Source organism: Triticum urartu, chromosome 6A, assembly GCF_056163025.1.
Source record: "Triticum urartu cultivar PI428250 chromosome 6A, HENAU_Tu73, whole genome shotgun sequence".
NCBI classification, from domain to species: domain Eukaryota; kingdom Viridiplantae; phylum Streptophyta; class Magnoliopsida; order Poales; family Poaceae; genus Triticum; species Triticum urartu.
The window spans coordinates 410,592,067-410,605,221 of NC_141878.1; the positions used below are offsets into that span (position 1 = coordinate 410,592,067).

The 13,155-nt window shown below is 43.8% G+C and overlaps 1 protein-coding gene across 1 annotated transcript; it reads right to left on the reverse strand.

Annotated features, from left to right (window-relative positions):
• Positions 1-885: 885 nt before the first annotated feature.
• LOC125513929 (E3 ubiquitin-protein ligase WAV3) lies at positions 886-7,565 on the reverse strand. The gene is made up of 2 exons (XM_048679141.2): positions 6,940-7,565; positions 886-3,309 (listed from the first exon to the last, which is right to left on the reverse strand). Exons 1-2 carry the CDS (start codon positions 7,177-7,179, stop codon positions 1,414-1,416), a joined length of 2,136 nt encoding a protein of 711 aa, XP_048535098.2. The 5' UTR covers positions 7,180-7,565; the 3' UTR covers positions 886-1,413.
• Positions 7,566-13,155: the final 5,590 nt, after the last annotated feature.

Consider the following 13,155-nt stretch of genomic DNA (forward strand, 5'->3'; position numbering starts at 1 on the left):
GATCCCGGAGTACACCGTCGCCGTCGCCGCCTTCTCGGGCCTCGACCCCGACGTCGACCTCGCGCGCGCCACGCTCGACCCCGCCTTCGACCTCACCTTCCGCATCATGGAGCCGCGCAAGTACAGCGCCGAGTGCGTGGACCGCGGCACCACGGCGTCAGTCTCCTACCGCCGCGTCGTGCTAGCGAGCGGGCCCGTGCCAGAGTTCTGCGCGAGGAAGGAGAACGTCACGGAGGTGGGGTCCGTGATGGCGTGGGGCAACGCCGTGCCCGTGCCGCGGTTCGCGCGGGAGCGGCTCGCCGAGGAGCTCCGGCGAGGGAACGCCACGGTGGACGTGGCCCTGCTGGGGCCGGCGGCGCCGAGGCAACTGCAGAAGGTGGTCGAGTGCACGGCCGTCTTGGGCCGCGGCGAGGCCTCGCCGACGTGCAAGGTCACGTCCCAGTATCCGATCTCGCCCGAGCCCGAGTACCCGCTCGGGCCACGGCCGGCGAGGAAGCTTCTTGAGTCATGGAGCGACTATAGATCACTACTCCTAGTTAGCTAGGGTTTTGTGTTAGCTTAGACTCAATTTTTTCACACTAGCCCTACGAGATTTTGCTTCTTGTTATAGTAGTATTTTGTTTAGGCCTTATACGTGTGATCTTTGCATTCACATTATGTGATTTTTCGAACGCGTGCTTGTGCAACAATTTCAACAAACCTACCCTACACCACAACAATTTGAACGTGCCCCAGTCGTCCATGCACAAAATATTTAGACCGGAGCAATTGAACAAAAAGCACACCAGCAGATAAGCTTGCGACGCGCCTTAAGGCGACGAAGCAGAGCATCATCAGAGACCAACAAACAGTTCATCATCAGAGACCAACAAACAGTTCATCATCAGAGACCAACAAACAGTTCACCGAAACACGAAATTGGATCCATAGAACTGCATCGCATTGCACCCCCAACAACTCAAAATTTCCAAGGTTCCATCACACCAGACGAGACCAGACCATCTTATCTACATTACCAAATACCTAACGAAAATTGTTCACCGATAAAGCAACTTAGTGACAACCTAGCCTACCCTAGACCACACCCACTTCCCCTTGAAGCCATTATACCAATCTCCAGCCCCCCTCCTACTTACTCCCCAACCCTTATTCCTTGACACCACAGGAGTATACCCCCCACAATGTATTTACCACCGTGAGCCCTCCATCACCTTCTCCAGTATACCACCCCCACAACATATATACCTCCAAGCCCGTCCCACCCCCACCTTCTCCGGTATACCACCACCACCACGACTCAAACCAGAAAAACAAAAGACGGATACTAAACTACTACATTTCGACCTACCAAGCGTTATTTCTTCACCATCATCCGTGTGCTTGCTTCACGGGATGATGGCGTGCTGCTACCTTCTACCTTGGCTGAGGTTTCTGGATGAATGACCTTGTTGGTACGATGATCTGTGGCCTTGGGATCTGAGGCGAAGGGCACTGGTTCTGCGAGCGCTGCAGCATCTGAACCATGGATGGTGTTTGATACGAGTAAACAAGTGAACTGCTGTCCGTGGAGTCACCGCGTGTCGTGGCTCTCTGCCAAGAATGCGAGCTGAGCCCCGACAGCAGGTATGCCCTTCCTGAAGCCTCGTAGCGTTGCCGGCTAGCCATCCTCTCCTGCATCTCCCTCAGCTCCGCATCAAGAGCCATGCATAAACGGTCCCCATTCCGGCTTGAAAAGGACTCTAACAACACCCTTCGGCACTCCTCAAGAATAGCCACTGCCTCAGAAAGAACACCTCTCTCAGCAGCAGCCCTTGCAGCCTCAATAGAATCCGCGGCACGGACTCGGTTCCTCTCACGATCAACCTCCATGCAAACAAGTTCAGGTGTGCGTGATCTCGGCCTCAGGATCATCACCTCGTCACCTTGGATCTTGATACACTCATTTGTCACCGGATCTCTGTAGGAAAAGGCAACCTTCAAGAGTATGGTCTGTTCACGGGATTGCGGGAAGCTCACAGACAGCAAAAAGTCCCTCTCCTCGTCAGCATAAAGATGTCCAACATCAATTGAACCATTTCGCCCATCTCCAGCCACCTTACTCAAGTAGCTGCCAGATTTGATGGAGCGAAGCTGAACACCAGTATGCACACACTGCAGAGTTAAGCGCATATCCTGAACAACAACACTAAGAAGACCACCAATGCACTGAGCAAATGCATCCTGAATCACACCCTCGTCCTCAATGAAGGAAAATGTACCACCAGAGACCTCGGCAATTGAGTGCAAAGCATCTGAATCATGATCTGCTCCAAAACCAAACCCATGGACAGGTACTATGCCTACAGCTTGGTTTAGAATGGAAGATGGAACAAGGGACCTATAATCAGGACGGGTTCCCCTAACATTTGAGGAAATATTATAGGTATCTTGACCATCTGATAACAGAGTAATACTGCATACTGGATTCTTATAACTGCGATCCTCAATAACCTTAGCAGCTTTCTTCAACGCATCAGCAATATTTGTGCCGCCACCAGCACCAAGTGAGTTAACAGCCTGCAGGGCCTGCTGTCGGCCAGAGTGTGACATGCGTCGGAGATGGAACAACCTTTTGGCAGTAGACGAGAAAGCAATGACTGAAAGGCGATCAGATGGACCAAGGTGTTGAATAACAAAACCCATTGCTCGCTTCAACAGCGCCAACTTGGTTCCTGCCATACTGCCGCTAACATCAAGCAAGGTAACAAGATCAACAGGGGCACGAGATGTCGGATACCCAACTGAGGTTGCATTAACCGGTCTGCTTGTGATCTGCTCTGGGTTAGCACAGGGGGCCTTCAGATGGATCAGAACAGCGAAATCATCTTGAGATGATGACTGTGGAATGGCCGAGAACTCTGAATATGTCTTCATTTCCACAGTTTTACTGGAACTAACATCACAATTGTCAGCAGCCTCCATCAGCTGCAAAGGTTCATCATCATTGAACTCTACTGGCTCAGAAGTATGCAAGGTGGGTACTTCTCGCTGCCGGGTTGGAACTTGACGGAGGAGAGCCATGTAAGCATCTTGTTGGGGTAATCGAGCTTGGTTCACATTCAACCCACTTCTTCCACGAGGAACAATAGAAGATAGCGAGCGATTAAATGGTATCTCTTTCCACTTTGCTCGGCAAACTGGGCATACATAATTCCCATGTTTTACACTGGAGGAGATGCAGTGAAAATGGAACATGTGAGAACATTCAGCAGTGAAGAGGGCTTGCCCATGACCTGGCTTCATGGAATCAAAACATATCGCGCACGTTTTCTGTTGGAAAAGAAACAAAACATGTATTAATTTAATTGTATGTCATCAGAATTTATCCCTTAGCAGCAGTTAAACAAAAGAAACACAGGAAATGTTTAATAATGATGGACATAATCTCAGAAAAAAGGATCGCTTTGAAACATTTATAGCAAATACACCAAAACATACCATTTTGAGAAACTGATGTCAAAGTTACAAAATCAACACCATCCGTTTTTAAATCCAACCAATGTTTGACAATATTGCATAGTTGAAATGTCAATTTGACAAGCCCTTATAAAATACTTTATATCATTTGGCAACCCAACACCCCAACGACACTTATCAAGTCCAATTCAAAAGCCAGCAGGACACTCACACCTAAGATGCCCTATATAAGTTGCTGACTATATTTATGGATTCCAGCACACATAGTTATTGTGTCAGGCACTCTAGCTAAGCAGACATGTCAGGTTAAAGAGTTAATTTGTACAAGCAATGAGCTGATAATTAAGCACTATAAATGGTACTCCCTCCATCCCATAATGTAAGACGCTTTCTGTCCCATAATGTAAGACTAGTGTCAGAAAACGTCTTACATTATGGGACGTCTTACATTATGGGACAGAAAACGTCTTACATTATGGGACGGAGGGAGTAGGAAACATTTATCCTAAAGCTTCCAAATCTAAAAGCAGCTTACAAAGGTACTCCTGGTTCAGCATGCAGTCGGATTTCATTCAACTAATATTAGGATGGTTTTCCATGTTTTTATTAGGATGATGGGGCTGTTATCAAGAAACTACCTTCATTAACGAGCCTATTCTAATGAATGAATGGTCTTGCCAAAAACCACCAAATCTTTTGAAAGGTATTTATTTCAGAAAGTTGACCACAAGAAAACGAAAGCTCATCTCAATCAACTTGTAGATTCATAGATGTGTCTCAACCTCATGCATGCATTTGACACATTTATTCAAGGCCACTCTGCATGCTATATCCTCCCACCCACCCTCTAGTTAGGTGGTCTCAACCGTGTCCAATTTATAATTATCACCAGTGTACCAACACTATAATTATAATTTTAATATTTTATAAAAAAAATAGTGGAATAGACAAAGGATGGTACTATTTCTTTAATGATTTTTTAATAGTACTAATGCAGAAAACCAATTAGAAGTAAAAAAACATATTGCCGATACATAACAAAGGTCAAAGGATAACAATTAGGGACTTATTTTAGGAGTTTGACAAAACCATGATCAAATTCAACTGCCCTCCAGTGCTTGCTGGATGTATCTATTTATCAGCACTGCTGTATAGATTCCAACTAATATTGGTTTGACCAAAGCATAAAACTGGACAACTTTAGACCAATACCTACCACAAATGTCAGAGTCAACACAAAATTGCTGATAACAATCCATATATCACTATGCTAAAGCCTAAAGTAGCTCCTGGTTGTCTTTATCGGGGACTGCCGACACCGCAAAAACCAGTGGAATCAGCATTTCTGTCATTGTGGTTTTCCAGCTGGACAGTTTGGCAACTCTTAAACAAGTTAGGAAGACATTAGTTCAGGCATCACACTATTTCACAAGTAGAAACCTACCTTCACACACAAAAATGAATTTCTTGGCAGAGATTTGAAACATTGCAGATTTAGCGTTTGCATCACAATAAATAATGAATCTAGTGTTTATTCTCTCAAATATTTTGCATTTATTTCTGAGTTCTGACCAAGCAAGCAAAATAAGCACCGTCAAAGCTAACACCATGAAGATAAATGTCAACCCTTTTAAGAGATCCTTCTCCCAGAGAAAATACTGAGGAGATCCTAGTGAAGTTGCTGGTCAATTCTTTCGCTTTTCCATGCACAATATTTCACAAAGTCAGACATACTACTAGTAAACAATAAAGTGTGAACCCGTCGATAAAGGCATCAACGAATCGTCGTCACCACACGAAAACATTAGCTGTTATGTAAGAAAAATTCAGATCCTGGACCATTCAAAGTAATCACGTGCTTGCCATGACAACTAGCGATAGAGGATATTATAAATATAAAAGTGCCAATAACATCTAAGGCAAGGCTGGCCATTCAGGGACTGCCGACACCACAAAAACGAGTGGAATCAGTATTTCTGTCATTGTGGTTTTCCAGCTGTACAGTTTGGCAACTCTTAAACAAGTTAGGAAGACATTAGTTCAGGCATCAGACTATGTCACAAGTAGAGGCCCTACCTTCACACATAAAAATGAATTTCTTGGCAGAGACTTGAAAACATTGCAGATTTAGCGTTTGCATCACAATAAATAATGAATCTAGTGTTTATTCTCTCAAATATTTTGTATTTATTTCTGAGTTCTGACCAAGCCAAGCAAAATGAGAACCGCCAAGCACCATGAAGATAAAAATGTCAACCCTTTTAGGAGATCCTTCTCCCAAAGAAGATATTGAGGAGATCCTAGTGAAGTTGCCGGTCAATTCTCCGCGCTTCCGTGCACAATATCTCACAAAGTCAGACATACTACTAGTAAACAATAAAGTGTGAACCCATCGATAAAGGCATCAACGAATCGTCCTCACCACACGAAAAAAATAGCGATTAATGTAAGAAAAAAATCAGATCCTGGACCATTCAAAGTAATCACGTGGTTGCCATGACAAACTAGTAATACAAGATAATAAATAATTATAAAAGTGCCAATAAAATCTAGTGCAAGGCTGGCCATTCAGCGTCCCTGGTAATGGATAACAGCTCAAGTTGGAAGGGTTCGCCTTTAGCAAATTAAGAAACGTGATGGTAAGATGATACACGTGACCATGTGGATATTGTTGACCACAGAGGCCAACTTTCCCTTTCGGGCAGGAACAAGTGGAGACAACTGATTGAAATGAAGCTTACGTTAAGCTACATGTATCCCACGGAAAAAGAGCAAGTGGAATTGACCATCGTCGATACCAAAGCGCCTTGGAGGATAGGCACACAAAACTAAAATCTAATCGACATATGACTAGGAAACAAATTGGGCATTTTTGCACTTTGTTAGAAATCTACCTATATGTACTGAAGAAGATGGGAAACAAAATAGCATCATTTTGTCAATGACATGCGCAAACAAAACTGGGATATTCCCTTGGAATAATGTTAAAAGGGGGTAGTTTGACAAAATCATCAAATATGCAAATAAAACTTTTATGTGAAAATCTGCGGACTCGTGTTCCCTCGGGGACAGGAGGAAACAGCATTAGAAACAAAATGGAAATGGCATATCCAAATTAGTACAGGTGGAGCTCGAGACAAAACATGATACTCCTGATTAAAAAAGTCAGATGCATACAAAACTGTTGCTAGACTCAAAGCAAGATAAACCAAAACGGAACTGCCATCACTTCAACCAAGATTTGCCGGCAAGAAGAACCACATCAGGACCTAAATCTTTCACTGATGAAGCCACATTACTCCAACCAGCACCTGGACTCAACCACTGGTAGGGGAAGCCTCTGGTGTCCGCAGCATTTCACATCTAGCGTAGCGTACAGTAGTACTGCAGTAGTATGTCCGGGTAGGCCGCACGCAAACCAAGGACAAATCTTAACGCAATGGCCGGGAGAGAAGGTAGATGCGGGGGGAAAGGGCTCCTCACCTTGGAGGACTTGGCTCCCGACTTGGACCTGCGGAGCAGCGCGCCGGCTGCCTCCGCCTGCGCCGGCGTATTGGGCGCGGACGCGTGCGCCAACGCCGCCAGCGCCGCCGAGTCCTGGGAGAAGGCGTCGGACGCGCGGCGCTCGCTGGCGCAGTCGTCCCGGTCGCCGGCGACGGCGGGGAGGTGCGCGCAGAAGCCAATGCCCATCGCCCTCTTGGCCTTCCTCCACATCCCCTCCATGAGCGGCGGCACTCGACAGATTCGCGTCCACGGAACTCACACAGAACGCTTCTTCCTCCCTCTGACCTGACCTGCTTGCCGGCACTACTAGGACGAGGGGAAGGGTGCGAGGGACGGGCGGTGGTTTTGAAGGGGGGAGGGAGCCGCCATTGGAGAGCGCGGCGGGCGGTGGAGTGCGTGCTGCTTTTGGTTTGACCTCTGCGGCGAGAGAGACAGGCGACAGACAGACAGCCAGGCAGGCAGCAGGCAAGCGGCGCACAGGAGGAGGATGGTGGAGAGGGGAGGCGTTTTGACTATGGTGGGAGAAACGAGAAACTGGCGGAGCGGATTGCTGTGCGGCCAAGCCTTGTGGTTGTGGCTGGTTTTGGGCGGGTTCGGTCGCCGGTTGGTGGGCGCCATAAATCGCAGCGGAACTTGCTGTTGCTGCTGTGGGCGGCAATCCATCCCATCCCATCCCACCCAGACCTGAGCTCCAAGGACGAAATGTCAAATCTCACTAGTAGTACTAGTAGCACCCGTGGTGTATGCACACACGTCAGACGAATTGTCTCGTATTGAGTTGAGTATTTCTCCATTTCAAAGTTGATGTAATCCTGCACTGGTATATTTTTTGACCGAACCATGCCGGAAATCAGGACTGAGTTTGTAGACTTTGTATGTTCTTACTTATTACTTGTGGTGAACTGCGACCATCTCCTTTGTCAAACCAGCCAGTGGTTTACAGGATAAGTTCATTGAGAAACAATTCTACAACCACATACTGCTGAAACTAAAATGTGCTAAGGATGGAATTGTATTTTGTGATACATGCCCGAGAATATACATTTTGTGAGGATATGCCCACGATGTTGTACGTTGTGACTTGTGAGAAACTAGATGTGCTAAGCTCTAATAAAAATCGAAAATGTTAACGCCCACACGTGTGGGCATTTGCACATAGCCCACACGCCTCCATCACCACTTATTTTGCCACGTATGAATAGTTGACATCAGCAGGATTTTTTTTGATTTTCGGCTTAAAAATGTTGTATCTCCTAAATAAAAAAGCGAACTAAAGATCCGTTTTCACCATTAAATCCACCTTGACGAGATCTTCAAAACTAGACCCCATATTGATATGTTTCGACGAATTATTATTTTTTTGCCCAGAAGTTGCCATGATATTTACACTGCAGTTGCCATAGGGCTTAAACTAAAGTTGCCATGTGGCAATTTTAGTTTGTAGATCATGGCAATTTTAGTATTTTGATGATGGCAACTCCAGTACTTTGACCATGAAAATTATTTTTTGTATGAACCATGGCAATTTTACATGCATGTATCATGGCAATTTTAGTTTATGGTTCATGGCAAGTCTAGTTTCTTAATTCCCCGTTTTATAAATGTCAAAATTTACTTTTAAATGTAGAAGAAAATAGCTGAAACATATCATGGCAATTTCAGTGTAAACATCATGGCAATTCATATGCAATAGACATGACAACTTTTAATCCAAAAAACAATTTATCAAAACATATCAACATGGGATCTAGTTTCGAAGATCTCATCACGAGTGATTTAATGCTGAAAACGGATCTTTAATCGGATTTTTCGTTTAAGAGATAAAACATTTTAAAAACTGAAAATCCAAAAAAATTCCTACATGCATGCATGCGATGACGTGGCAATCTGTTTGCATTATAGACATGCGGTGCGTCTCCCTTCCTGCCACACGTGTGGCAGTTAGCGGCGTCCATAAAAATAGGGTTTGTATGAGTATGACATGTTTACATCTCTTCTATATGAGATTACATGGTTATGATCATACTAAGTACTAGATGATGCCTTGCGCGTTGCTTCAGGGACCTTGTTAAAACATGTGCGTGAATAGATGCTAAAATACTAAAACCATTGGAAAAACAAAATTTAAGAATGCTCTCGGGAAGCCTGGCTCTTAGGATATATTTTGAAAGAAGTATACGAAGCGGTCACAAAATGTTGTATAACACAACAAAATCTATTGGATAGAGGTCAAACGGCGCCGTTTTTAACAAAAGTGTGTGATATGATCTACATATATTTGCTCCGAGTGTCCAAAGTACAAATATGTGTAGACCGCGCTAAAAATGTGTAACATGACAGTCTATGTTGCGCATAACAATTAGTGAAACAAATCCATGCATGATTGCTGAGGTGGCATGATTGCATGAATAGATTAGTGCACAAATTATAACTTATGCATGAAAAGAAAAAATAAATAGTGGTTTGCAACTATTTAAGAACTTATGACCACATGCATGACTTAATGATGTGGCATAGTTGCATGAGATTAGCCACAATGGAGAATAACATACACATATTTCTAGACTATATTACTACCTTCATAATGGGTAGTAAGGCTAGTCATAGTGGGGAGTAACTTAGACTAGTAACATGTATATGTTACTAGTCTATATTACTACCTCTATAGTGCATAGTATTATAGATTAGTATCATAAGTGGCCTCATTTATTGCCATGCATGACACACACTAGCACCACATTTATTATGTTATGGTATCTACCTATGTTATTATAACCATCTCTCTTTTCTTTAATTGCCTGCCACGTAAGCATGTTTGTGAGTCCCAAGTACATGATACTACTTATGTTACCCCCACTATGGCCAGCCTAACATAAGTGTAGTGTCAGGCTGGCCATAGTGGGGGTAACATAAGTAGTAACATGTACTTGGGACTCGCAAATATGCTTATGTGGCAAGTAATTAAAGAAGAGAGAGATGGTTATAGTAACATAGATAGATACCGTAACATAATAAATGTTATGCTACTATGTGTCATGCATGGCAATAAACGAGACTACGGGGTTGTTTGGTTTGAGAATAAGGTTGACACACCTAAGGTTAGGCAAGTTTGACCAACTTGGATGGGTGTTTGGTTCAAGCCACACCTTAGTCAAGCCACGTTAGGGTCCCACATCACATACACTCAAAAAGTGTGGCAAGATTCCCTTAGGCTTGCCAACTTGTGGCTCTTATTTTGAAGAACTAACCTTAGACAAGTGTGGCAATATTGTATGGTAAAGTGTGGCATGATTAGGGCTAGAACCAAACAACCCCTACCTATGATACTAATCTATAATACTATGCGCTATGGATGTAGTATCATACACTAGTATTATATGCATAATACTAGTATATGATACTCCCCACTATGACCAGCCTCGTGCAAAGGTTCATTTATTAGGTTATAGACTCATATTGCATTGGAACATGTGATGTTATAGTAACTAGCCAAGTTACTGTAACTACCTCTCTCCTCATTAACTCATTGCCACATAAGCAAATTTGCTGAGTTGGACTCGATGTTACCGCTCAAGTTACTCCCACTATGGCTAGTCTGAAGAGGAAAAATAAATAGTGGGTTGCAACTATTTAAGACTAGAGGATACACATTTTAATAGTAGAAGCTAACTAAAATATGGTACTTTTTGTCCAATAAACGAAGAATAAAACTATAATGGCATAAGAATTACAGACCTAGGAATTATTGATTATAGATGTACTGAAACATAATCCTCAGTACCAATATTGGGTACATTTGACTAAAACGGGTTAAACATGATAATAAAATGTCGTTTGAATAGGTATGGGTTCTTATTTTTACATATATATCCTTACTTCAAATATTACTCATGTGAAAACAAACTATCATGACTTGGACTAGAATGCACAACAAATTTATATGCATGTACGTTGAACATTGTAGTTTGATAATTTATTACAATATGCATATCTTGGAAATGAGAACATGAACTTATTTGTTTATTTTACCTGTATAAAGCAACATCACATGGGTACCAAAATTTTCAACCCCAAGAGTTAATAAGTGTGAAATTGAATTGGAGACACTACAAAAAAATACACTTCCATAATGATACGTGTTTGTCACAGTAGGTCGCTTTTTTTTGTCATGCATGTACATCCATGACAAATTTATGACAGAATCAAGATAGTCATACCTGTGCTATCGTAGAAGTGTTCCATGACATTACCAAAATTATCATCACGGAAGTGTCCACTTCCATGACGATAAATCGCGCGTCACAGAAGTGCTTTCGTCAAGGGTGACTGACACGCGGCATCCACCGTAACGGAACGCCGTTAAGCTATCGGGTCGGGTTTTGGATCCGATAACCCATTAACAGCCCCGACCAATGGGGATTTTCCACGTGTAAAATCATCATTGGCTGGAGGAAACACGTGTCGGCTCATCGTTGGGACAAATGTCAACCACTCATTGGACGGAAGGCGCCTATGATACGTCGACACATGGCACGGCCCAACAGAGGACCATTCCTGTGAAAAGGTCGGCCCGTTTGACTTGGTCAAAAGGTGGCGGGCCGACCCATGGAAAGCCTGTTAAATGGCATGTTCGCATATAGCCCATTTACAGCCCGCTAACCCAAGGCCCGTTACGCCCTATCCGAATTAGGCCCAGTAGCGTCATCTGGGCCATCCAATATGATTCCAGCCTGTTTTCACTTCTGGCCCATGTATGGCCCATGATGTCTTCCGGCCCATATGAGGCACTATGTAACTCTTGGCCTATTAACGGCCCGTGGTGAAACTGGAACGTAATGAACAGTGTATCACTTTACACCCATTAACGACCCGTGGTGAAACTGGCCCGTAATGAACAGTGTATCACTTTATACCCATCAACGGCCCATTATTCTGTTGGGCCATTTCCAGCCCATGTTATCTTTCGGCCTTCTCAGAGCCCATTTATTCTTGGGCTCATTTCCAGCATTCGTTTACTTACGGCCCGTTACTGTCATTTTCTGCATGTGGGCCAAATTCAGCCCGTGGTTACAGTCGGCCCGTTTATGGTCCGTTAATATGTTGGGCAGTTTTCATAGCGTCATCAAATACGGCCTATTAACGATGGCCCATTACGGTCAGCCCATGAACGGACGATTCCAACTCTAGCCCGTTTACGGCCATAATGCGGCCTGTTATTGGCCCATGTATGGCCAATCGGTCATACGGCCCGTATAAGGCCCATTGTTTCTATGGCCCGTAGAAGGCCTACTGTTTCTACGGCCCGTAGAAGGCACACTGTTTCTACGGCCCGTAGGAGGCCCAGTGTCACTACAGTAAATATTAGCCCATGGTTATTATGGCCTAATTTTAAAAAATAGGTTATTGCAGCCACTAGTTAACCGCGGAAAAAGAACTGCAATTACTACAAGTAAACAAATAAACAAGACAACAAGGAAATAAATAAGCAAGCAACTAACGCTAGGCTATCACGGCTATTACACATATTACATCCACTGGGCATCAAAGTTCGCCACCAGTGCAAATATAGGGAACAAAGCAGCATATCATATACACTGGCCGTCAAAATTGGCCACCAGTGTAAATAAACACGGCAGCAAAACAAGAGCATAACTGAAACAACTTCAGAAGAGCTCAAGAAACGTTATCCTGGGTATCCACCATGCTGGCAATAAGCTTAGCAAGCTGATTAGCTTTGTCCTGTTTGGCGCTAAAATCCTCCAACGCTTGCTATTGCACCAGAAAGTATGCATCTGAATGCTATAGGGACTTCCGCAGCCCTTTCGCTTCTTGTCGCAGCACAGCTGATCGATGTCTTTCAGCTTGTAGTTGAGACTCAAGAAACTGAACTGATTCAGACAGTGAGTTTGAATAGCTTATGCAAGCGGTAGTGGCCAGTAACTCCAACACTAAACCAAGACAGGATGTGTCACTATCCTGAACCTTATCTGCATTACTTCCTTTACCGTTGCTTAATAAGGCACTCTTCCCCAATATTCTGTCAGCATTCTAAAAGAATAAACAAGCAGACACATAACAAGTTTAGCATGTACTAGTATATGAAACTCATTTCGGTGAACCAGTTCATTAGTAAGGTGGACATGATTAAACTACCAAGTCTTCTATTGCCAAGTACTAGTACATAATAAAAGTATC